Genomic DNA, 23,908 nt, shown 5'->3' on the forward strand with positions numbered 1-23,908 from the left:
TCATAATGATGAAGTTTCCAAATGAACATAAACAAAAGTTATAATAGAAAATTATAGATCTAAACATCTTTTTCATGAATAGATTCATACATAAAAAATCAGATAATTTTAACAAATTATAAAAATGCATCAATTTTAAAGTTTTTCATGGTTTATGTAGATATAAACTTCTTTCAAATAGATATATATTTAAACAAACACACAAATTACAATTTCATAACTTTAAACTCCTTTTTTAAGATTTAAATATAAAACTTTTAGAAAATAAAAGTTTTCAACATGCACAAAAGGATTTTAATAAGCACTATGTTTGGTAAGGAGGAAAAAAATGAAAAAGAAAAAAAATGTGAGGAAAATAATAAGAGCGGAAAGAAAGTTATTTGAGGTGCCAACCTAAAATCTTGGACCCTAGGCCCAGCATAAGAAGCCCAATGATAGAGCCCAAATGAACCCGTTTGCACCAGACTCTGACTAGTCACTTCCATTATCAGAGCCTATGGGGAAGGGATACAATAAACACTCACTAACATTCTCCGGGATTGAATCTTGATCTATGAAATTAAGAGTTTAACGGCTTACCAACAGATCACACGACCGTTGACGAAACAGTCAAGTCTTAACGATAAACAAACTCTCTCTTGTATTTAAAGATGGGGATTCCAAGATAAATATAATACTGTTTCTGACATCAGTGATTGTTTCCAAATGCTCTGCTCAACTCCACCTTCCCCACATGATACAACAATCAACAATTTGAATGTCTTCAAGAATAAATATAATTAAACCAACACTTCATGTTTATGTATTAGAACTGAGGTTATATGATGAGAACTTCAATAGTTTGCAATTCCAAAAACACACTTTGTCATTTTCTATTGAAATTGAAGGCATTATAGGAGAACTTACAAAATAGGAGGAAGTCAACCTTCAAAAAGCTGAACAAGATTCATCCCCTGGAGCATATGGTTGAAACTTCCTAACGTGTATAAGCATGCATATGAGGACTCCCCCAGTCTCGCAATTTCAGCCCAACCGAAAGTGGCATAGCGACAGAATTTAAAATTTAAGAAACTTGATATCATAAATACACATCAATAAACAAAATATTGCAGTCTAAAATAACTGTTCTAAGCCTCAGATGCTCTTTCATCATATTTTTCTTTCCAATGCTAAGTGTAAGACTAACCCATACCGACTCGTTAAAGAGTTTATACTTTTTGTTTTTTTCCTTCTGTTGGGACTTGAGATATAAACAAGAAACCTGAAGAGTGACCAAGAAGCAATGACCATTTCTACCAAAATAAAATGTTTAAACTAGACAAAGGTCCATAGTAGTAGTTAAATCATATCTGCACAAGTCTTTGACACTCGAGTTAAAAATAGAGATCAGACAATAATGCTGGTTTGAATCCTTCATCCAATCACATCTAAGGACGCAATAGATAGAGCATATTAAACACCACATTATCATCTTCCTAACCAATTATCAACCTCACTCCTCTTGATTATCCCTTTTACTAGCTTGACCAGTTTATGAAGAATTAATCAATGGCCATCCCTATACCTAAGATGGAATTGCTCTTCAATGGACATGAGCACAAAACATTCCTACACAGACATCATGTTTCAACTCTGTTAGTGGGAAAAGCAAGAAGAGGAAGCATAAAAATGAAACAAATATGGGTTTGTGTCTCAGCTAGAAATGAAACCCTGCCTCTGCGCTCTGAAATTGGAACAAAGAGAGTGAAAGAAGATGTTCAAGAAATTAAGACAGGAGAAGAACCTGAGACAAAATTAGCAGACACTTGGCAAAAGATACACGGTGAGGATGATTGGGTTGGTATGCTTGATCCCTTTCATCCCCTTCTAAGATCTGAGAAATGGCTCAAGCTTGTTATGATGCATTTGATTCTGATCCATTATCCGTCTATTGTGGCAGTTGTAGATATAGTCCTCGCGAGTTTTTTCAGTCTCTTGGCTTGATACAACATGGATATGAAGTGACCCGCTACCTCCATGCCACATGCAATATCAGGTTCCCAAGCTTCTTCAAAAGATCATTAAGGTCTGAGAGTTGGAGTCAAGCAGCAAATTGGATAGGCTATGTTGCAGTGTCAAATGATGAAACTTCAGCACATCTAGGAAGGAGAGACATCATAATTGCCTCGCAGGGCACAGCAACAAGGCTGGAATGGCTAGCTGATTGTATGTACTTTCTAAGGCCAATTAAAGTGCACATGATCCCATGCCCTGATCCAAGAGTCACAGTTGAGACTGGATTCCTTCATTTGTACACCGACAGAAATAGAAGTTGCCCATTTAGCAAGCACTCAGCAAGAGAGCAAGCTTTAACAGAAGTCAAACAACTAATTCATCGGTACAAGGGTGAGAAATTGAGCATAACGATCACAGGTCACAGTCTAGGGAGCGCACTAGCAATATTAAATGCTTATGATATAGCAGAGATAGGAGTAGATATCATGGATGATGGGCTTGCTACCCCTCTATGCGTGTTTTCATTTTCAAGGCCACAAGTTGGGAATATCAGGTATAAGGAGCGACTTGATAAGCTTGGAGTGAAGGTGCTAAGAGTGAGGAATGTACATGATCAGGTGCCAAAGGCACCTGGAATATTTTTCAATGAACATGTACTTGTCACGGATCTAAGGAAAAGTCATGAATCCTACATTGAACATAATAAGAGGATTACTGGGGTATAAGAGGGTTCACACCACTTTTTCCTTGTAAGGCGCCTTTTGTAGAATAAAACCGTAAAGCCAGAGGGGTAAGAGCGGACAATACCTCACAAGGGTGTGAACCGTGATAGTTTGGCTAATCCGAGACACCGAAAGAGTGTATGCCCGGGTCCCAGAGCTGCGCAGATCAGAGTTTAAGTCTCGACCCGTGACAAGTGGTATCAGAGCTAGCCCTAAACCGTTTGACCCACGCCAAGCCTCTCGAGGGAGGTAGGTAGGATGACCAGCCTTCGTGACGAGGGCGTCACGAGGTTGGGTGGAGGAGGATGTCACGGATCTAAGAAAGGAGTCCTGAATCCCACATCGAACATAATAAAGGGTCACTGGGGTATAAAAAGATTCACACTTCTTCCTTGTGAGGTGCCTTTTGTAGGACAAAACCGTAAGGCCAAGCAGTCAGAGAGGACAATACCTCACAAGGGTATAAACCATGACAGGTAAATTGATCTGGGACGTCGAAAGAGTGCATGCCCGAGTCCCAAAACCGCGCAGGTCAGAGCTTAAGTCTCAACCCATGACATACCAGCTATGCTACAAAAGCTAGCAGAAAGGTTTCCATGGTGACATTCACATGTTGGAGTGGAACTTACTTTGAACCACAAAGACTCCCCCTTCTTGAAAGAGACAAATGATCTAGCATGCTTCCATAACTTGGAAGCTCACCTTCATTTAATTGACGGGTTAGTATATTCTTGTTTTAATTTGAATTTAAAGGCAAAAGTAGGAAGACTTATCAATACTTAATTTTTCAGTATTGAATTCATTCAGTTTATCAAACAGCTCCTAATTGTTTTTCTTTTGGCCAACAACTAAGTTTTTAATTAACTATGAGAAAACCTATTCTTATAGTAATGACTGCCATCACTGACTTTATATCTTCAATTGTTTCATGTATTGACTTGATATATCAAAATGTGGGATGTTATTAGGAATTCATATATCCTAATTAATACATTGCTATATTCTTCAAAATTATGTGAATTGACAATCAGCAAGTTTTGGGTTCAATTATAGTAATTCTTTGATATTTTGAATATGAAAAGGTACCATGGGAAGGGCAGAAACTTTGCTCTTACCAATGGAAGGGACAATGCATTGGTGAATAAGGCAGCTGACTTCTTGAAAGATCATTACCTAGTCCCTCGAAACTGGTGGCAAAGGAAGAACAAAGGACTGGTCTGGAACCACAAGGGTCACTGGGTTCAGCTTGAACGGCAAGATCTTGAAGACCATCTAAAAAAGATACAAACCTATTTCTAGACATGGGGAATAACTGGAGAAAAGTGATACAGTACTCACTCAGAAGGCAGTAAAGCTTGTTGATTGAATCAACGACAGCTCTTACCCTCTGATAATTGATTGGAGACATTGGATGTTAACTGTACAATACAATAATAACACAAGATGCTAGTTGTGATTGTCTAAGCTGAAAGGTAAGTTGGTTAGAGCTTAGTGAAATTACTAAATAAAGCCATTAGGTTAATCACCATGAACCATTTCACCCCTATAGTACTTTTGTAATGTATGTTAAATGCTTAACAACAATTTTACATCAATAACAAAATTATATACACTGTAAGGTCTAGGGCAAGATTACAAATATTCAAAGTAGACATCAAAGAGTTCAACTAGAGAGTTAAGAAAACTTCCCGAAATAAAAGCAAAGAAATAAATGATAAGGTAATCCAAGCATATAACACAGCACAAAAGAAGTTCAATTAATTTGTGATTCTTAAAAGGCCTCCAAATTGGCATGGATGAACAAGCAGCACTTCAAATTTTGATTTTGAGGCGGGAAATGAAACATGATGCTACTACCCAGAAGATAGCAAAGACTAAATAGCAATACCTTCTTATTTACTGTATTTAATTTTGAGGCAGAGAAAAGAAATGTTTGGCATTATCTGCCTCCATTACTGCTTCCAACACAATGTCTGATCCTTTGCACTTTCTGCCAACACAATTAACAGCTAATTATATGAGTACATATGTACTTAATATGCATTAGCAAGAAGTACCAAAATATTATGTTTGGAATGATTGTGCATACATATCAGATGACTCTTAAAAGAAGTAATATTTGCTTGTGAACCATATAGAAAAAGGTTACAAAAGCAATTAAACATGCAAATATTTTCATTCCATGGGATAAAGGTACATTGTTTCCTGGAAAGGAGTCCAGATGGGCGTTAAGGGTAAATGTATTAAGACTTCTTCACATCAACACTGGCAAATCCACGTGTAGAGTGAGGTGTCCATGGACACCTCCAAAAATTGGAAAATAAGAAAATTTGAATGAGAATTTTCCTCTGGACACCCCCAAAATTTTTCCCTGGACACCCTTCTGTTGATAAAATCATAAAATTAGTATATCTGTCGACATTTTTTATCTATATATTGTAAATGGACACCTTCAAAAAAAAAAAATCTGAATCCACCACTGCACATTGACAGGAAGTTCATAAAAATATCATGAGTCGAAAGGATAAATAATGCAACAAAAATATATAGAGGAACCTATCATTTTCATCAAAACATACACATTCATGTACAAACATCCCCAAATGAACACGCATACATAAAATCACAGTACTTTTGATGATTTAGGTGCTAGAGACAAAAACTTACAAGAGCACATGCAATCAAAACTTCTTCAAAGGAGAATATGACACATAGAAACAGCCAAACAATATCTAGTAACCTCCAAAATGCAGGTGCAAACAAACATAATCGACGCAAAAGAACGTTGAATAATTGATTCTAAGAAATCTTACGACCTTTCCAATCTGGAAGGAATCCAGCAGTTTCAGCTGAAACTGGAAGAATGGAGAAATCATCAAATTCATAATTGAGATTTTCTTCTTCTACACGAGACCAAACTAACCAGCTTTAACAGCTTGAGATTCAGCCAATCTTGCATAGCTAGTTGCTTGGCTATGCAAATTAATTGAAGCCAAAGATTTTAAATTATAATCCTGAGAGGGATACATGTGAAGGAATCAAGATATTACAAAGAACACACTTTATGAATTAATAAAAACAAACAAAATAAATAAAAAAAGGTATAAATAATAGTAACTAGATTCAAAACCTTCTTCACAGTATCAGCTGAATTCTTCTCTTCACATTTCTCAGTTGGAAATGTATCTGCTAAAAGACAGACAAAAGAAAAGGGTGGGGGAGGAAGTCAAGAAACGTGAAGCAGAACAAGGTAGCAATGCAATGGAATTAATATCAGAAGCAGGCTCTGAGAACTTTCCATCAGCCTTCTAGTCATAGGACCTGGATTCATGAGAGATTAACTACGTATTTCATGCCGAATTGCATCTAGTTGTGCCATTGTATCTTTTAAGCTCTTTGTGAACCTCAAAACGCCAGACCATCATAAGGTGAAAGACAAAACCTCCCTAAATTTGTCATCCCAACCATCTTCACAGTTTAAGTATGCTATAAACAGTCCATTTTCTGTATAATATACTATATAGTCTAGAATTTTGCTTCCAACGGACACTCAAGCACTTCCAAAATTCATGGCAGGAAGAACAAGAACATCAACAAAGAAAGAACTTATTTAATAGAGTCGGTTTTCTTTTGCTTTGTAAAATGAAAAGAAAGTACCTGACGAGATTGAGATTGTTGCATAACATTATCGAAGTGGCGACGAGCTAATTGAACGTACCCAATTGATCGACCTGCTAACATTCCATCTGTTCTTGCAATCTTGGGCAGATCCTTTGTTCCTACAAATGATAAAACAGTAAACCCATTTCAGCTTTTGGCTCGAAAAAGCTTTCCCTTTAACAACAATGAAAGTATTCCTTCAAATTCCATAACCCCATAAACCTCAAAAATATATAAGCATATTTAAAGAGAAAGAAGAATTACCAACTAGAGCAGCAGTGGCTCCAATCATGAGGAAGAGTTCTCCGTATGAAATGCTAAACATTTCGAGACACTATTTTGCGTTGGCGCTCGTTCCATTAACAACATCGGAACAAAAAGGAAGAGTCTCTGGAATAGTAAGATAAGCCCAGCCACAAGTGATCAAGGAGGTCCGACACTGATGGTAGAACTAGGACACCAACTATTCGCTGAAGGTTCTATTCATTTACAGTCCTAGCATTCTATTATATGCATAAATATTTATTTGTCATATTCAATTATTTCATGTTCGAAAAAAAGGTCATTCTTTTTAATGAAGTAGAAATTAAAAAAAAAAAAAAAGTTGGAGAAATAAATAATAAAGAAGAAAAAGAATTAAAAAAAGCTTATGGGTAAAGAGCTTGCTTAAGTCCAAAGCCAAAACCAAAAAAATGAAAAGTTCATGGTCGGCCAGCCACCAACAATAATTTCCGATCAAAATCCCAAAACCCAACCCCCAAACCCAATCAGGGTTTTTCACTTTCCTCCACATTTTCCCTCTCTTTCCCTTCTACCAAGCAAACCCCATTCCATCCCCACCAAGCTAAAAAAACGAAAGTAAGAAACCCCACAGAAAAAGACTTTTCTCAAATGGATTTCAACGAACTAGAAGCGATCGAAGGCCTACGATGGTCGTGGCATTCATGGCCCACAACGATGCCCGACGCAGCCTCATTAACCATCCCACTCGCTGTCAATTGTACGCCGTTAACGGAGTTCTCGGGGCTCCCAATCCTTCCATACGACCCTCTCACTTGTTCCAAGTGCGGCGCGTTTTAAACCCATATGCGCGCGTCGAGTACACCTACCGTGTCTGGTATTGCCCTTTCTGTTTCTTCAAAAACCCTTTTCCTCGAACTTACTCTTCTTCCCTTGGCGAATCCAACCTCCCCGCTGAACTCTTCCCCAATTATAGCTCCGTCGAATACGCAAAGACCGTTAATTCCGTTATTAATGCTATTTGGTCATCGTTGTCGACGTCTTCTATCATCGATGACGTCATTGAAGACTACGTCATTGGCCGGAGAGGTGGGGGTTAGAGGGCCGGCTTTTGTGTTTGTGGTTGATGGGTGTTTGGAAGAATAGGAGTTGAGAGGCGTTAAGAGTGAGTTGTTGCGTGTGGTGGAACAGTTGCCGGAGAGCGCATTGGTTGGGTTGGTTACATTTGATGCAATGGTGAATGTGTATGACATTGGGTTTTCTGAGTGTTCGAGGTTTGTCGTGTTTCATGGGGATTGGGAGCTTTCTTCGAAGCAGGTAATGAGGTTTGGAAACTAGAAAAAGCTCAAGACTTCATTTTTCTAGTATTTGTTTTATTATTGGTTTTGAATAGTTTGTTATTGTGATCAAGAATTGTATATCCTTAGCTTAGGCAGAGAATCCTTTGGTTGTTTCGAATGCAGTTGTTGTTTATGTCTAAAGGCTTTGTTTTTAAGATGTAGACTTGAAAGATGGTCATTTTCGTTCATTCCGTGTTTATTTGGATGCTAAATTGAAAGTCATTGGTAGTGATTGTATTTTGTTAGCAATGGGGAGAACAGTTTGGTTGTTTAGATTGTAGTTTTTTTTTTGGCCAAAAGTTCTTTCCATATGAAGTTGAAAGATGGAACTTTTTAGTTTCTCATATTGTTATTTGAATACTAAATTGAAAGAATGGAGTAGTGACTGTTAGTAGTCAGAGACTGAGAGGAGCTGATGGTACGAGTGAAAGTGCAAAATGATGCTTTTGCCTAACCTGCTCAAGCCTCAAGCTTCCTGACCTAGGCTCCTTGCAATATGCTTTTGTTGGAACATTTTAAGATTTGATGTGATATAATTAATTATTTTTTCCATTTGATGCACTCAGATACAAGAGTTTCTTGGTATTGGTGATACAAAGCTACAGCAACTTGGAAAGAGTCCTGTTATCCAAAAGCAGAGTTTTCTGCTACACATATCTGAATGTGAGTTCAATATAACATCTGCCATCGAGGAGCTCCATTCTTCGACGCAGATGACACCAGGCCATTGGCCTCAAAGGTCAACTGGAGTGGCAATATCAACTGCACTTGGACTTTTAGAAGGATGCTTGGTTAACACAGGGTCCAGGATCATGGTCTTCACATCTGGACCTGCTACTCTGGGCCCTGGGATTGTTGTAAACTCAGATCTCGGTAATGCTATTAGAAATCATAGGGATCTCATAAATGGTCAGGCACCTTACTATCAAAAGTCTCACAACTTATATAAGAGATGATCGCAGAGACTATTATTCATCTGTTGTTCTTGATTTGTTTGCTTGTTCTCTGGATCAAGTCGGAGCAGCAAAGCTAAAAGTCCCTGTTGAGAGTTCAGGTGGATTCATGATTCTAAGCAGTCTTTTGGGTCGGATCAGTTCAGAAAATGTATCCGCAATATATTTAGTCGTGATGAGGGGAACTTGAAGATGTATTTTGATGCAACCATTGAGATAGTGACCGCTAAAGATGTAAAAATCTGTGGAGCCCTTGGACCTTGCATTTCTCTTCAGAAAAAGAATAATTTGGTGAGTGAGAATGAGATTGGGGATGGAGGTACTTATATGTGGAAGTTAGGTACACTTACCAGTAAAATGTGTATTGCATTCTTCTTCCAAGTGAATGATAAGCATAAACCCGAACCTGGAGCTGCATTTATGATACAGTTCATAACGCGTTATAGACATGGGGACATGGGAATTCGGTAAAGGGTGACAACTGCTGCAAGAAGATGGGTGGCAAAGCATTCACCAAAAATTCCTACTGGGTTTGATCAAGAAGCAGCAACTTCAGTTATGGCCAGACTTGCCATCCAGCGAGCAGAGGCATGTCATGCTAGAGATGTTGTCAGATGGCTGGATGATACACTTATTCTTTTTGCTTCCAAGTTTGGAGACTATTTACAAGAAGATCCTTCCTCTTTCGTCTGTCATCAAAGTTCTCTCTTTACCCTCAATTCATGTTCTATTTAAGAAGGTCCAAATTTCTTGATGTTTTTAACAGTACCTCTGATGAGACTGCATTCGTCCGGCTGATGCTGAATCGTGAAGGAGTTGTGGATTCTATTTTCATGATCCAACCCCCACTTCTACAGTATTCTTTTGATGGGCCTCCAGTTCCAGTCCTCTTAGATATTCGGTCTTTGTCCCCCGATGTTATTTTACTCTTTGATTCTTACTTTTGTGTGGTTGTTCATTATGGATCCAAGATTGCTCAATGGAGAAAGCTTGGTTATGATAAAGACCCAAACCATGAGAATCTGGGAAAGTTGTTGGAAGCTCCGGTGCTTGATGTAGGGCAATTGGTGGCTGATCGAGTTCCACCTCCAAAGATTGTTAAATGTGACCAGCATAGCAGTCAGGCAAGGTTTCTTCTCGCCAAGTTAAACCCATCTGTTACTCAGGATTCAACTTACACGGATGGTTCAGATATCATATTTATGGATGATTTGGCTTACAAGTTTTCATAGATCACTTAAGGCCTTTGCAGTGCAGGGCTAATTAAGTGGAGTTTTGTATACAGCATCTCTTCTTAAAGAGGTCATACTTCATCATATAAAATGGACAAACATCCTTTACATTATTTTATAATGCTTTCAAGACTAAAGGTACTTAATTATCTTCACAACCATAGGCAGGTATAGTTTCTTACATTTTTGTTCCTTGTAATTGTGTTAGGGATACGTATATTGCTTATTGTGGTTTTCCAAGTTCAGTGGGCTAAAGCAATTGTTATCTTATTGGTCTATCTCTAATCATTTTTTTTTATGACATCCTCGTAGTATTGGCTTATCCTGCTTACTCTGTTTCGGAGCGCCTGGCTTGATCACATGGATCAGTCTGCCTAACTTTTTAGGGTGCTTGGCGTAGACTGGCTTACTCTGCCTACCTCTTTTAAGGCGTTTGTTGTAGAGCTTACTGGCTCACCTTACCTATCCTGTTGGGCATTAGACGTGGAGTCAGATGGGTCAAAGGTTGGCTATGATATTATTTGTCACGTGATTGTTATCATTTTCCAGCAAAATCAACTTATTGAGCTATGTAGCATCATTGTCTATACGGACTGTCTTTTTATTTGAAATTAAAACACCTTATCTACTTTCTTGAAACCTTTGACGTGACACTAGTGCTAATTGGTAGAAACCATCGAACTTCCTTTATGTGAGATTGAAAAATTCAATCTATTCTATTAAAGCGCATGGCATGACACAAGTTCTAACTAGTAGTTCACCGAAGAAAAAGTAAGAATGCTAGGTGCTATTGGGAAAAGCCATAACAAGATGTGGCAATTAAACAAGAAGGGTTTGGTTTAGAACGTATCATTTTTAAAAAATTTAGATCATTTTGAAGCTGTCTCATTTTCGGTTTTAATATTTTGAGCTCAAATTTAAATTATGAAATTTTAAAAATCAAATTAATTTAAATTCAAATGATTTTTATTTAATTTTTTCTAGTTAAAATTAGAAAAAGTAATTTGACTTGTATCTGATAAATTTTGACTCGACTCGATCTTTAAAGATAAATTTTTTTTTTTTTTTAAAATTAGATATCGGGTTAGGTTGAGTGATAAAAGAGAAAAATCGATGTGTAATTTTAGACAAATTTGATCTTATTTTACCTAATATATATATATATATATATTATTTTTTAATTAATTAATTTTATATTTATATATATATCTAATTTATATATTTATATTAAAAAATATCTTATATTTAAAAAATAATATTTTATTAATTTCGAGTTAAATCAAATATAATTTTATATAATATTAGATCAGATTAAATTTGTATATGAAAAAAATTTTAAAAAAAATTGAATAGGATCAAATTTAAATATTTTATGTATATAATCAAATCAAATTCGAAACAAATAAAAACTCATTCAAATTGAGATATGTTGCCATTCATAGTTAGAATTAATTAGGGTTCGAAGAAGCAATGTTCTATTAAACACTTATTTTTTTTCTTCTAAAAATTTTTATAAGTATCAATTAACTCAACAATTAGATCGTTGGAGTTATCGTATTATTAGTCTCGAGTTTATATTTTTAACCATAAGAATTCTTTCAAAAGTCGTATGGGCTAATGAGGTGTGGAGATCATATTGGAATTGGGGCTCAAAGGAAACTTGGGCATTTATTATTTGGATCGTATTCACGATTTATTTATATACCTAAACAAATAAAAATTTTAAAGATGTAAATTTCGCACTTGTGACTTCTATGGATTTCTTATAATTTGGATATGCTATTTTGAGGTTAATCTATTAGGAATAGGTTTACATAGTTATGTTCATTCAGACTGAGATATGTTGCCATTCATAGTTAGAATTAATTAGGGTTTGGGTGTTTGACTTTTTAAATGGAGTGAATTTTTTGTTATAAAAATAGGGTGGAGCATGTGCAAATTAAAAAAAAAAACATATTTATAGAATGACATCTTCCTGGCATGAAGTGGTACGTAAAAAAGCTCAAAGTTGTTAAAGTAGGGATCAATTGACACGCCTTACCTTCTTTAACATCATGATTAGCTACACAATTTGTCTTTTCTTTTTTTTTTTTTTTCATATCTCCAAAATAAGCTTATTTCCTTGCAATTTCAAATAAAATAATTCCGAAAGCCTAACGTTTAGAAGTCATAGTGACCTTGCAAATTTTGTTTTTATTAAGTTGTATCGATTGTCTTGTTGATGTCAAAAAAGTAGCACGATGATAGCTACGTGATAATAGCTTTGGACAATTTGATCAATTTTAATTAACGATGATACAATATAAAAATATTTAAGAATATATACAAAATAAAATAATTTTAAATTTTAATAAAATTTATATATAAATTTAATAAAAATAAAAAATACATTTTGTATTGAATGTATTAATAAAATTATAATAATTTTTTTATATATTTTATATATGTTTAACTTAAAATAAATAAATATAATTTTCAATTTTAGTGTTGAGTAGGTATTCAAAAAGTTTCTTTTTGCTTCATAAGTCATAATCCAATTAGTTATTTTTGAATACATAAGAATGAAGCTTTTGTTTTCATATATATTTTTATGTGTAGACTCACTGCAAAATTTGTCCTTTATATTTGTATATAATTATTCCATACATAACCGGTGAAGTTTTTTTTAATTATAATAAATAAAAAATAAAAAAATTTTAATCGCATTTATAAAAATAATATATGAAATAATAACCTTATTTATATAATAGTCAACTGCCTAAAAATTGACCCAAAAAAAAAAAAAAAAGAAACAAAATGGATTGGATGCCCAATTTTGTTGTTTTTTCTTTTGACTTTTTTAATTGAATTCTTTAATTCCTTGCTGGACAATAACTGCCTAGAAGTAACTAATTCATTATGTTTGACTTTTGCATTACTTAGATAAATTATTATTTTTATGCATACATCACTAACCATCCCAATCGTGCCAGCTATTTTAATTTTAATATCTATAATTATATTTTAAAAAGTTATAATAATGAGTATTTTATTATAATTTAAAAATAATTTATGATATTAATTTTTAAAAAAAATCATAATTGGATTATTTAAAAATAAAAAAATCGTAATTTATAAATAAATTCAAATTTAAATTTATTAAATATCACATTTTATTTGTTGATATATATATTATTATCTAATTTTAAACAATACAATTAAACATTAGATTAATTCAAATTAACGAAAAAAAGCATCAACTTGTCAACTTGACAAAAGTGTTTTGTGGAATATCAAGGTAATTTTATCATTTTATTTTTAAGTAAAAATATTTGATTTTGTTTTTTATATATAAAATTACCCAAAAAGTAAAGTCTTTTATTTCATTTTTCCTTTCAAATGTAATGGTTTTCTCCAAATTAAGAAAGTAAAATAAAAAATAGATAAAAAATTTTTATTTAATTAATTAATCTGACACGACTTTAAAATAGATAAAATAAAAAATAGAAAAATGAAAGCCACCTCATGCATAATAGTATGAGCTTACGCAGTTAGATACTACAGAAATTCTTAGAATAAGTTCCCAGCCCCCTTAAAATCAGCTTTTCTTGTTCGATTTCGATCCAAGACCAAAAAAAACAAACCCAAAAACCTCTGATTGAACATCAAACAGTTAAAAGAAGAAAAAAAAAAAAAAACCTTTAAAGTGATGTACAAAATGGGTACTTTTAAAGTAGTTTGACAGGAAAGGAGAGTTGTTGTTGGTAGTTTATTTAAGACAAATTTCGCTTCTTTTCTTCTGAGTGGGGTTGATGTGAGGGTGATGGTAAAGAGATGGCACACGTGGTGCCGGCAGACCCACAGGCGTTGCTGACGGTGAAGAAGAAGACGCAGCCGTCTCGAAGTTGGGTCCTTTTGGACAGCACAGGGGAGACTACCCTGCTTGACGTCGACAAGTATGCCATCATGCATCGAGTTAACATCCACGCCCGTGATTTACGCATCCTTGATCCTCTCTTGTCTTACCCTTCCACCATCCTCGGTCGTGATCGAGCTATTGTCTTAAATTTGGAGGTTCCAAATTTGTAAACTTTTTTTTTTTTAGTTTTTCTGATTTTTTTTACCTCATTTGTTTTTTATTGTTTTTTTTGCGTTTTTGGATTTGCAGCATATCAAGGCAATTATTACTGCTGAGGAGGTTAGTGGGTTTTTTTCCCAGTTTGCCAGTACATTTGAGTTTTGCTTCTTTAAAAAAAAAAAAAAAATCAAGGAACGTTAATTTTGGAGTTCTTGGTGATATTTGGGATATAGGAGGTGGAGCTGTACTGCTCTGGAGTGAGTGTGGCTTGATTGATTGGCTTATTTGAATAATACCTTTAGACAGAACATGTTTTGTTTGTTTTTGTAGATAACGTTTAGATTTGAATTTGTCTGTTTCATTTCATTTATTGGGTAGTGTAGACTACTATCTGCTATTAGACTTTGGTCTTTTAATTTGGGAGTGGAGTTTGTTTTTCCGATTTTATGCTGGAGAATTTTGGAGCTGAAGTGGATTAGAAATAAACAGAAGTGATTCGGCCTCTTTTCTGGTGGAAACATGAAATAATTTTCTCGGATTTCGGAGTTCATAATAGTTAGTATTATTCTAGGATTGAAATTTAAGTTGAAGAATGATGTATTCGCATAATATTGCTCATGATGTGCATACATGAATTGGAAAGTAACTTCAATTATGGTTTCTGGCACAAGAATTGAGTTCTTAAGTATGTGAGTACTATGTCTTAGGAATGATATAATCTACTCATCTAGTCAATAATGGGTTTGCTAATTAGTTCAGCTCAATAAGCTCAATGATAATCTGTAAGGAATTTAGAGTGGTTTTGATTAAGATTTTATATGGGCTACCTTTGCAGATAGTGATTTGTATTGTATTTGAAATAGATATTGCTTCGAGATCCATCAGATGAATATGTTGTTCCTGTTGTTCAAGAACTCCAGAGGCGTTTGCCTCCAGTGAATGCCATTCGCCAAGGTCAGGACTACATGGGCAGCCAAAATGATGTTGAAACAGGTGACGAAGATGGTAAGTCATTGATACAGTAAATCAAGCAGCTAAGTTGATAAACAGCACAGAACTCATTTGGCATTCTCAGCAACTTCATCCTCAATATATATAATTTATATAACATCAGAATATTTTGATTTTAGTCTTTGACATCTGAATCATCTGGGCCTTGCTGTGTAGAGTCTCCATTTGAATTCCGGGCACTGGAGGTAGCTTTGGAATCCATATGTAGTTTTCTAGCTGCACGTACACTAGAACTAGAGAGTGCGGCTTATCCTGCTTTGGATGAGCTTACCTCCCAGGTAATTGTTATTTTACATTTACTTTTCTCTTATACAAATTTTTAAAACTTTGTTGTCTGCATATCTTTGCTCTTGGCCTGCTCATGCTGTAAATTGTGATCTATGCAGATAAGTAGTCGTAATTTGGATAGAGTTCGCAAATTGAAGAGCGCGATGACCAGATTGACTGCTCGGGTACAAAAGGTAATAATGTGTACTTTATTCATGTTAATATATTTATGTGAATTTTTTAATCATATGCAGTTTGTCTCTGTGGTATAATCATTGATTCGTTTTCTTGTCAGCAATTATTCTCTTGGAAAGGACAACAGTTATAACTATGCATACATTCTTAAAAGAGAAATTATTTCATCTACGGTCAGTGAAGTGCAAAGAGTATGACACATACCCCTTAAGCTATATAAAAAAATAATAATAATAATTAAAAATAGAAATGGGACACATTCAATCTTTTAACCCTGTTTGTGAAAATAAAAATTTACACTGTGTATCAAATACTAACTCCTCTTTAAAAAAGGCTGCTTATTAAATGGACGAAGTAATGTATCTTTCTTAGGGGATTCATGAGTTTTAGGTTTGATCAACGTAGCTCTAGCTCTTGACTGAAGGAGAAAACCTGGGGGTCACATATTGTTTTCCATATGGATCGGTGAAAATGATTGATTTTTGAGAAAGATTAATATTAGAGCTGAGAAATTATTATATGTAAAACACGGAGCATTTGAGGTGTACAATTGTCCATTTCTAGGGTTCACTATTTTACTGATGTCATCTTCCTGAAAGTCTTTAGCTCTGTCATCCCATTAATCCATTAAGTTGCTTGCAGTATCACACTTGCCTAGATTGTAATGCAGGCAGCAAGTGTAAAAAATTTGTTTTAACATTTCCATAAAGTGGCAAAAAATACTATTGTGATCATCACTTTTTGTAGGTCAGGGATGAACTTGAACAACTACTGGATGATGACGAGGATATGGCTGACCTTTATTTGTCAAGAAAGTTGGCTGGAGCTTCACCCGTTAGTGGATCAGGTGCTGCCAACTGGTATCCTGCCTCTCCTACCATAGGATCAAAGATTTCCAGAGCAAGTAAAGCTAGTATAGCAACAGTTCGTGGAGATGAGAATGATGTTGAGGAGCTTGAAATGATACTGGAGGTTAAAACAATGATTTACTTCTCATGTTTAACAGTTTATCTACTAGAAAATCCAAGTTGGTAACAATCTGTTTTGCAGGCTTACTTTATGCAAATTGATGGAACATTGAACAAACTGACAACGGTACTCTTCCCCTTCTCCCCTTAACTTTTTAAGTGATATAACTGCTGTTCACTACTCACTGTTTTCTTCTTATATTTAGATAAACTGTCTGCATATTCGTATTTAGCTTTTTGCCTATTATTGTCTATAAACGGCTAAATTTTGGACTTTCGTCAGTTTGTACAACAAAGCTGGTATTCATATTCTGAAATCTCCATTTCTAAATTTTTAGCTGCTTAATTTGAAATTATGTAGCTGCGGGAATATATCGATGATACAGAGGATTACATCAACATTCAGGTAGTTATCATAAACTTTAAAACTCAGAATTACCATTGAATCTGTTGTGCCATGTACTATGATTTTTTTTTTTTTCCGGATGAGTGGAGCTTATGCTTTCTTTTTTGCAGCTTGACACTTACCGAAATCAGCTAATCCAGGTGCATTATTCTTCTTTCTATTACTTATTAGAGTGATAACAATGGCTCATTGTTTCTTTTAAAATATTGAAGGTAACCCGTATGCAGGCTTTTGTTTTTTCGGTCTTTGACAATGCAACAATTTAAAGTGATCCTAAAATTTTGTTTCACCCTTTCTTGTTTCTGCAGTTAGAGCTCTTCCTAACTTCCGGAACTGTTTGTTTATCCATCTTTTCTTTGGTGGCTGGAATATTTGGTGTGAACATTCCTTATACATGGAATACTAACCATGGATACATGTTTAAATGGGTAAGAAGCAAAGTGTTTCATCTGTTAAACCAGATGTCGATGTTTGACCGACTTCTACATCCGGTGATTGATCGTTCTTTCGGATTTGTCATCGTAGGTGATTATTTTCACTGGGACATTTTGTGCAACGTTGTTCATACTGATTATGTCATATGCTCGGCACAAGGGTTTGGTTGGATCTTGATGTACAACAGTACATCCAATGATGTGCATGAATGAAAGTTGGCTTGCTGGAGATTCTTTATAAGATGCAAGTGAAGTAATAAACGGTCTGCACTTGGCTGGGTCGGTGAAGAAGATTTTTACAGAAGAATCAACACAAAAAATCAACACAAAATGAAATTTGTAATCTATCCTTTTTACTTCTAATGGAAAAAGAAAAAGCATGGAAAACTATTTAAAAGAAAATAAATAATAAATACATGCATAATTCTATACAATGTTTTTCTCTTATTTTCTTCTTATTCTAATTAATTTTCTTTTATGTCTTTTTTTGCACTTTATAATATTTCGATAATATTCAGAGGCGAACTTTAACATATGATCTTGAGGGTTTAATTAAAATTATATATATTTTTTATTATATTATTCAAATTCAAAATTTAACTTCAGAATGTATCCAACAAAAATATATTAATTTTTCAAAGTTTTTCTTTATTTTTGAACTATCCAACCTGCGTATTCACGTTTTTCATATGTATCAAACACATATATTTAAAAAAAAATTAAGATTTTGATCAATTAACATAATTTATTTGAAATTTTGTCAAACAAATAAAAATGAAAAAGGTTACAAAGATATGAGAAGATAAGTGCTAGCTAAAAGAAAATCATACTTTTGGTACTTATTTGAAATTAAAATCTTGTTGAGAAAGTTAAAAAGTTAATTTTTTTTTTTTAATTTACAACGACACTTCACTTTTGATAATATTAAAGCAGTGAAAAATTAAGATTTAATTCAATTAGATCGTATAATTATTTTAAAAATAAAATAAAATTTAATAAATTTAAATTTTTAATTTTCGTACTTATAATCTTTTTTTTTTTCATAATGACTTTTTTGTATTAAAAAATATTTTAATAATGAGCTTATTATGTAAAGTTTATAGTAATTAAAAAACTGTCATTTTTCTCTTTGTTTTCCTTCTAATCGTACTCATTTGTTTTATAATATCATAAAAACACAACTGCATTTGTGTTGATCTTAATTGTAAAATGTTCATCAATTGGAAAGCCCATTAATTTGATAAATATTTGCTATTTTAATTTTAACCGTCAAATTATTAGGTACAATTTTTAATTTTAATTTAATTTCATCCAAACAAAAAATTAATAATTCGAATTTATTCAATTTGAACTTAAAATAACATAAATTCGAAATAATATATCATTTGAAATTAAAATAATTTAAATTTAAAATAATCTTATTAAAAAAAGTTTAAAATTTGAATTTTACTATAAATCATTCCAAATATAAATGATTAAAAAAATTAAGTTAAAATAAATTTAAAATTAAAATTATTTTATTTTAAAACTTGATAATTTTGACTTAAAATAATTCAAACTTATATAATTTTAACGTCAAATTCAAAAAATTTAAATTTAAAATAATTCAAATTTAATTCCATCCGAAATGATTCAATTCAAATCCTATCTTCTAACATGTAACTTGAATCACTATTTACATCACGTCACAACCGTTTGATATACGATCTTATAATAAACAGTCCGCATAGATCGTGGGATCCTCATGTAACAAAAAATTTCATTTAAAAACCAATCCACAGCTTCCACGTGACATCCATGTAGCTTCTTAAACATGCAACAGGCTATGTGTCATGAGCCAACCTTGTATAGGGTCATGATCAGGACTTAGGTTGTCACGAGCCACCCATGTATAGGATTATGAGTGGGTAGATCTCTTGTACTAAAAAAAGTGTCTCTATTTCAAACATTGTAATGGTTAGTGATAGTATAGCTATAAAATCTCTAAAGCTCTTTAGGGGGTAAGTGGGCAGCATCATGTTGGGCTGTCTCAACGGTCGTGATACGGGCCTAGGCCATCCGCCAAGGGCTGCTCCCTGGCCCTAGCGATGGTGGGAAGTCCTAATGTAATATCCTCAACTTTAATAAAAGTCACTTTCGATTCGAATGTCTCGATTGTTGCTTCATGTGCTTTTCTTTTTGTCGATGTGAATGTGCATTCTTGTGTGTGCTTGAGATTAATCTTAATCTGAATGTATCTTATTATGTATGCTAGGGACTAACTGTGGCTTATGGCTATTTGTTCAGATATCGAACTATTGAGGGCTGACTTGGGTGGGAGCGTCCATTCAAGTGCCGCACGGGCTATTACTTGTTGAGAGAAAGCCTAGTCCTGACACGTGGTATCAGAGCACGATCGAGAAATGCTAGAAAATGGAGGAGATGGCCACAAGTGGTGTACCCAATTATCAACAGAGACTTGAGGAACTTGAGGCCACGGTAGTCGCAGTGAAAACTCACATGGTGACTAAAGATCGATTGAGGGAGATCGAGACAACCCAGCGAGAATTGTCCGATACTCTCCACAACGTGAGCGAGGAGGCTAGAGATGCCTTGAATGTTCTCCAAAAGGAGTTTGAGGAGCTCAGAGCATAAGTGAGCATCATACAAATGGCTATGGCCAAATCGAGTTCGAGCTCGATGGAAAGGGGAAAAAGGGCCAAGGTGTCGGAGCCTCGATACTATGAGGGGGTAAGAAAAGGAGCTTGAAAATTTTTTGTTTGACATGGAACAGTACTTTCGAGCTGTACACACAGATTTAGAGGAAAACAAAGTAGCAATGACATCAATGTACCTCATAGGGGATGTCAAGCTATAGTGGCACTCTAAGTTTGTCAATGACAAGTGTCCGATTAAGACTTGGACGGACCTAAAATAAGAACTGAAAAACTAGTTTTTTTCTGAGAATGTGGAGTATATGGCCCGAAGAAAACTTCGAGAATTGGTGCAAACAGGAACAGTGCGAGAGTTTGTAAGGAGTTTCTCTACCTTGATGTTGGATATTCGAGACATGTCCGAAAAGGACAAGATGTTTTATATTCTTAAAGGCCTCAAGCCTTGGGTCAGGACAGAGCTACAAAGACAAAGAGTACAAGACGTGGCCACGGCCATGGCTGCAGCTGAATGTCTCCACGATTATAATGATGGCTCCTCAAAACAAAAAAATCTTTCATCAGCTGGCAGTAGCTTCAACTTTGAGAGTGGGGAAAAGATGACTAGGTTGGACCGACCCTTTAGTGGGGGATCAGATAGGAGGTCCTTTGGTCGAGATAGCACCCAACCCAAGACAAACAACACAGTGACTTTCAAGTCGAGGCAACCACTAGCTTGCTTCCTATGCAAGGGGCCGCATCGGGTGGCCGAATGCCCACATAGAGGAGCCCTTAATGCCTTAAGAGCCTCGTCTCAAAAGTCCATGAAAACACCTGAGAGCGTTGAAAAAATTGAAGAGAAGCCAGCCAGGATGGGTTCAATAAGGTTCCTCAATGCCCTTCACACCCAACTGAACATAATAAAGAAAGAACAGGGTAGAGGCCTGATGTATATGAACTTAATGATCAATGAGAAGGCTACCATGGTCATGGTAGACACGGGTGCAACTGATACCTTCATCACACCACAAAAAGCAAAAAAGTGTGGCCTTCAGGTTAGCAAGGACTGTGGACAAATGAAGGCGGTCAATTCGCCAGCCTTTGAGATCAGTGGAAGCTCTAAGAATGTGACGACCAAATTGGGGCCATGGGAAGGGAAGGTGGACTTTACAGTTTCCCTCATGGATGACTTTGATGTCATCTTCGGATTGGACTTCATGATGTTGGCTCAGGTAATCCCTATCCCCACCGTTAGTTGCTTATTGTTCTTAGGGGAACACCCATGTGTGGTGTCGGCCACTATTTTACCAAAGAATGGGAAGAAAATGATCTCAGCTTTACAGTTCAAGAAAGGGGTAAAGAAAGGGGAACCCTCTTTTATGGTCATGCTTATTTACAAAGAAGGGTTGGGGCGGAACCGATACCCGATAGCATGAAAAAAGTGTTGGAAGAATTCGAAGAGGTGATGCCAAGGATGTTGCCTAAGGTTCTACCTTTTCGATGAGCCGTGGACCATGAAATTGAGCTCCTCCCAAGAGCTAAATCCCCTGCTAAAACCCTTTACCGCATGGCCCCACCAGAGTTGGTCGAACTAAGAAAACAGTTAGATGAGCTTTTATAGGCCGGGTTTATTAGACCATCAAAGGCTCCTTTCGAAGCATCAGTGCTATTTCAGAAGAAGCATGATGGAAGTTTATGATTATGTGTTGACTACAGAGCCCTGAACAAAGTCATCGTGAGAAACAAATATCCCATCCCTCTTTTAACAGATTTGTTTGATCAACTAAGCCGGGTCAAGTACTTTTCCAAATTGGACTTGAGATTTGGCTACCATCAGGTCAGAAATCGTCAAAGGAGATAAGTCAAAGACCACTTGTGTAACACGGTATGGTGCATTTGAATTTCTTGTTATGCCCTTTAGACTGACCAATGCTCCTGCCATATTTTGTACATTGATGAATCAGGTGTTCCATGACTATCTAGACAAATTTATAGTCATCTATTTAGACGACATAGTGGTCTATAGCTCCACTCTAGAAGAACATCAAGAACACTTGCGCTAGGTGTTTTGAAGACTATAAGATCACCAGCTATATGTGAAAAGGGAGAAATGTGCATTTGCTCAGACCCAAATCCACTTTCTCGATCACATTGTCGAACGTGGCCATATTCAAATGGACATGAAAAAGGTTAGGGCCATCAAGGAGTGGACAACACCGAAGAATGTCAGTGAACTTCGCTCATTTTTGGGACTAGCCAATTATTATAGAAGGTTTGTAGAAGGGTACTCTCGTAAAACCAAGGCCCTCACGAAGCTATTGAAAAAGGAGCATAAATGGTATTGGACAAGTGAGTGCCAAGATGCCTTTAAGGGATTGAATGATGCTATTATAAAAGATCTTATCTTAGCCCTCCCTGATATTGAAAAGCCTTTCGAAGTTCAGACGGATGCATCTGATTTCGTTATTGGGGGAATGCTTTTACAACAACATGACCCAATAGCATTTGAAAGTAGGAAGCTAAGCGAAGTTGAGAGAAAATATACGACCCAAAAAAAAGAGCTCTTGGTGGTAGTTCACTGCTTGAGGGCTTGGTGACATTATTTATTAGATTTTCACTTTATCGTGAAGACAGACAATGCGACTGTTAGCCATTTCCTCACCCAACCAAGGCTCACAGTGAAACAAGCTATATGGCAAGAATTTTTAGTGGAGTTCGACTTTTGTTTTGAGCACACCACTGGAAAGACCAATCAAGTGGTCGATGCATTGAGCATTCGAACAGAGTTAGTAGCCTTTAGAAGAATTGCCCCAATGGCGGCTAACAGAGTCACAACAGACATTCGCAAGTTAATTAAAGATCATTTAGGGAAGGACCTACAGGCCTGTGCCATCCTGAAGCTAGTTGAAGAAGGAAAGTCCAAGTACTTCTGACGAGAAAATGGGGTCTTATGGACCAAGGGGCCCTAATTGTTTGTGACAAGAGCAAGAGGTCTGAGACAGATGCTGATAAGGGAATGTCATGACACACCATGGGTCGAACATCTTGGCTAGCAATGTACTTTGGCTTTATTGAAATAGGGATACTATTGGCCTCACATGCGACAAGACGTAATGGATTATACAAAGACTTACCTCATTTGCCAATAAGACAAAGTTGAAAAGAAAAAACCTGCAAGCATGCTTGAACTACTACCGGTGCCCACTAGACCCTAGAAAAGCATCTCTCTGATTTCATGTCGAGCCTACCCAAGGTTGGTGATATTGGAGCTATCTTAGTGATGATTGATCGTTTCTCTAAGTACGCCACATTCATTCCCACTTACAAGTATTGTATTGCAAAAGACAAAGCTCGACTATTATTTAAACATGTGGTCAAATACTAGGGCCTCCCTCAAAACATTGTAAGCGATAGAGATCCGAGATTCATGGGATCCTTTTGGAGAGAACTTTTCAAGATATTGGGGTCCCAACTTAACATTTCCTCAAGCTACCACCCTCAAACCGACGGTCAAACAAAACGGTTCAACGGATTATTAGAAGAATACTTAAGGTATTTTGTTCAAGCCAATCAAAAGAGCCGGCCTTCGTTATTTGACGTTGCTCAGTTTTGCTTCAATTTCAACAAAAGCTCTTCCACTAACAAGAGCCCGTTTGAGGTGGTCATCGGACAATTACCAAGGCTACCCCATACTTTCTTGGAGCAATATAGAGGGAAGAATTCGAGAGCCTTCAACCTCAATAAGGAGTGAAAACAAAACATTGAGATTACACAAGCCTACCTGGAGAAAGCATCGAA

At 35.6% G+C, this 23,908-nt stretch overlaps 1 protein-coding gene, 1 long non-coding RNA gene and 2 pseudogenes across 3 annotated transcripts; 3 read left to right on the forward strand and 1 right to left on the reverse strand.

The window, feature by feature from the left end:
- The first annotated feature begins 142 nt into the window (after positions 1–142).
- LOC111306683 (phospholipase A1-Igamma1, chloroplastic pseudogene) lies at positions 143–4,706 on the forward strand (annotated as a pseudogene).
- A 16-nt stretch (positions 4,707–4,722) lies between these two features.
- LOC111306682 (uncharacterized) lies at positions 4,723–6,973 on the reverse strand. The gene is made up of 4 exons (XR_016332195.1): positions 6,642–6,973; positions 5,848–6,496; positions 5,534–5,731; positions 4,723–5,100 (listed from the first exon to the last, which is right to left on the reverse strand). It is a non-coding gene; the product is annotated as an uncharacterized LOC111306682 (long non-coding RNA).
- Positions 6,974–6,994: 21 nt separating this feature from the next.
- Positions 6,995–10,798, forward strand: LOC149512638 (protein transport protein SEC23 G-like; annotated as a pseudogene). The gene is made up of 2 exons (XR_016332196.1): positions 6,995–7,934; positions 8,524–10,798. The product of XR_016332196.1 is annotated as a protein transport protein SEC23 G-like (transcript).
- Positions 10,799–13,666: 2,868 nt separating this feature from the next.
- Positions 13,667–17,912, forward strand: LOC111307365 (magnesium transporter MRS2-2-like). Its single transcript, XM_022905373.2, has 11 exons — positions 13,667–14,195; positions 14,290–14,319; positions 15,063–15,204; positions 15,367–15,488; positions 15,597–15,671; positions 16,420–16,644; positions 16,723–16,767; positions 17,002–17,046; positions 17,157–17,186; positions 17,355–17,474; positions 17,572–17,912. The coding sequence occupies exons 1-11, from the start codon at positions 13,956–13,958 to the stop codon at positions 17,656–17,658; spliced, it is 1,161 nt and encodes a 386-aa protein (XP_022761108.2). The 5' UTR covers positions 13,667–13,955; the 3' UTR covers positions 17,659–17,912.
- The last annotated feature ends 5,996 nt before the right edge of the window (positions 17,913–23,908 follow it).

This window comes from Durio zibethinus, chromosome 22, assembly GCF_047325235.1.
Source record: "Durio zibethinus cultivar Kanyao isolate XHJ-2024 chromosome 22, ASM4732523v1, whole genome shotgun sequence".
In the NCBI taxonomy this organism is placed as follows: domain Eukaryota; kingdom Viridiplantae; phylum Streptophyta; class Magnoliopsida; order Malvales; family Malvaceae; genus Durio; species Durio zibethinus.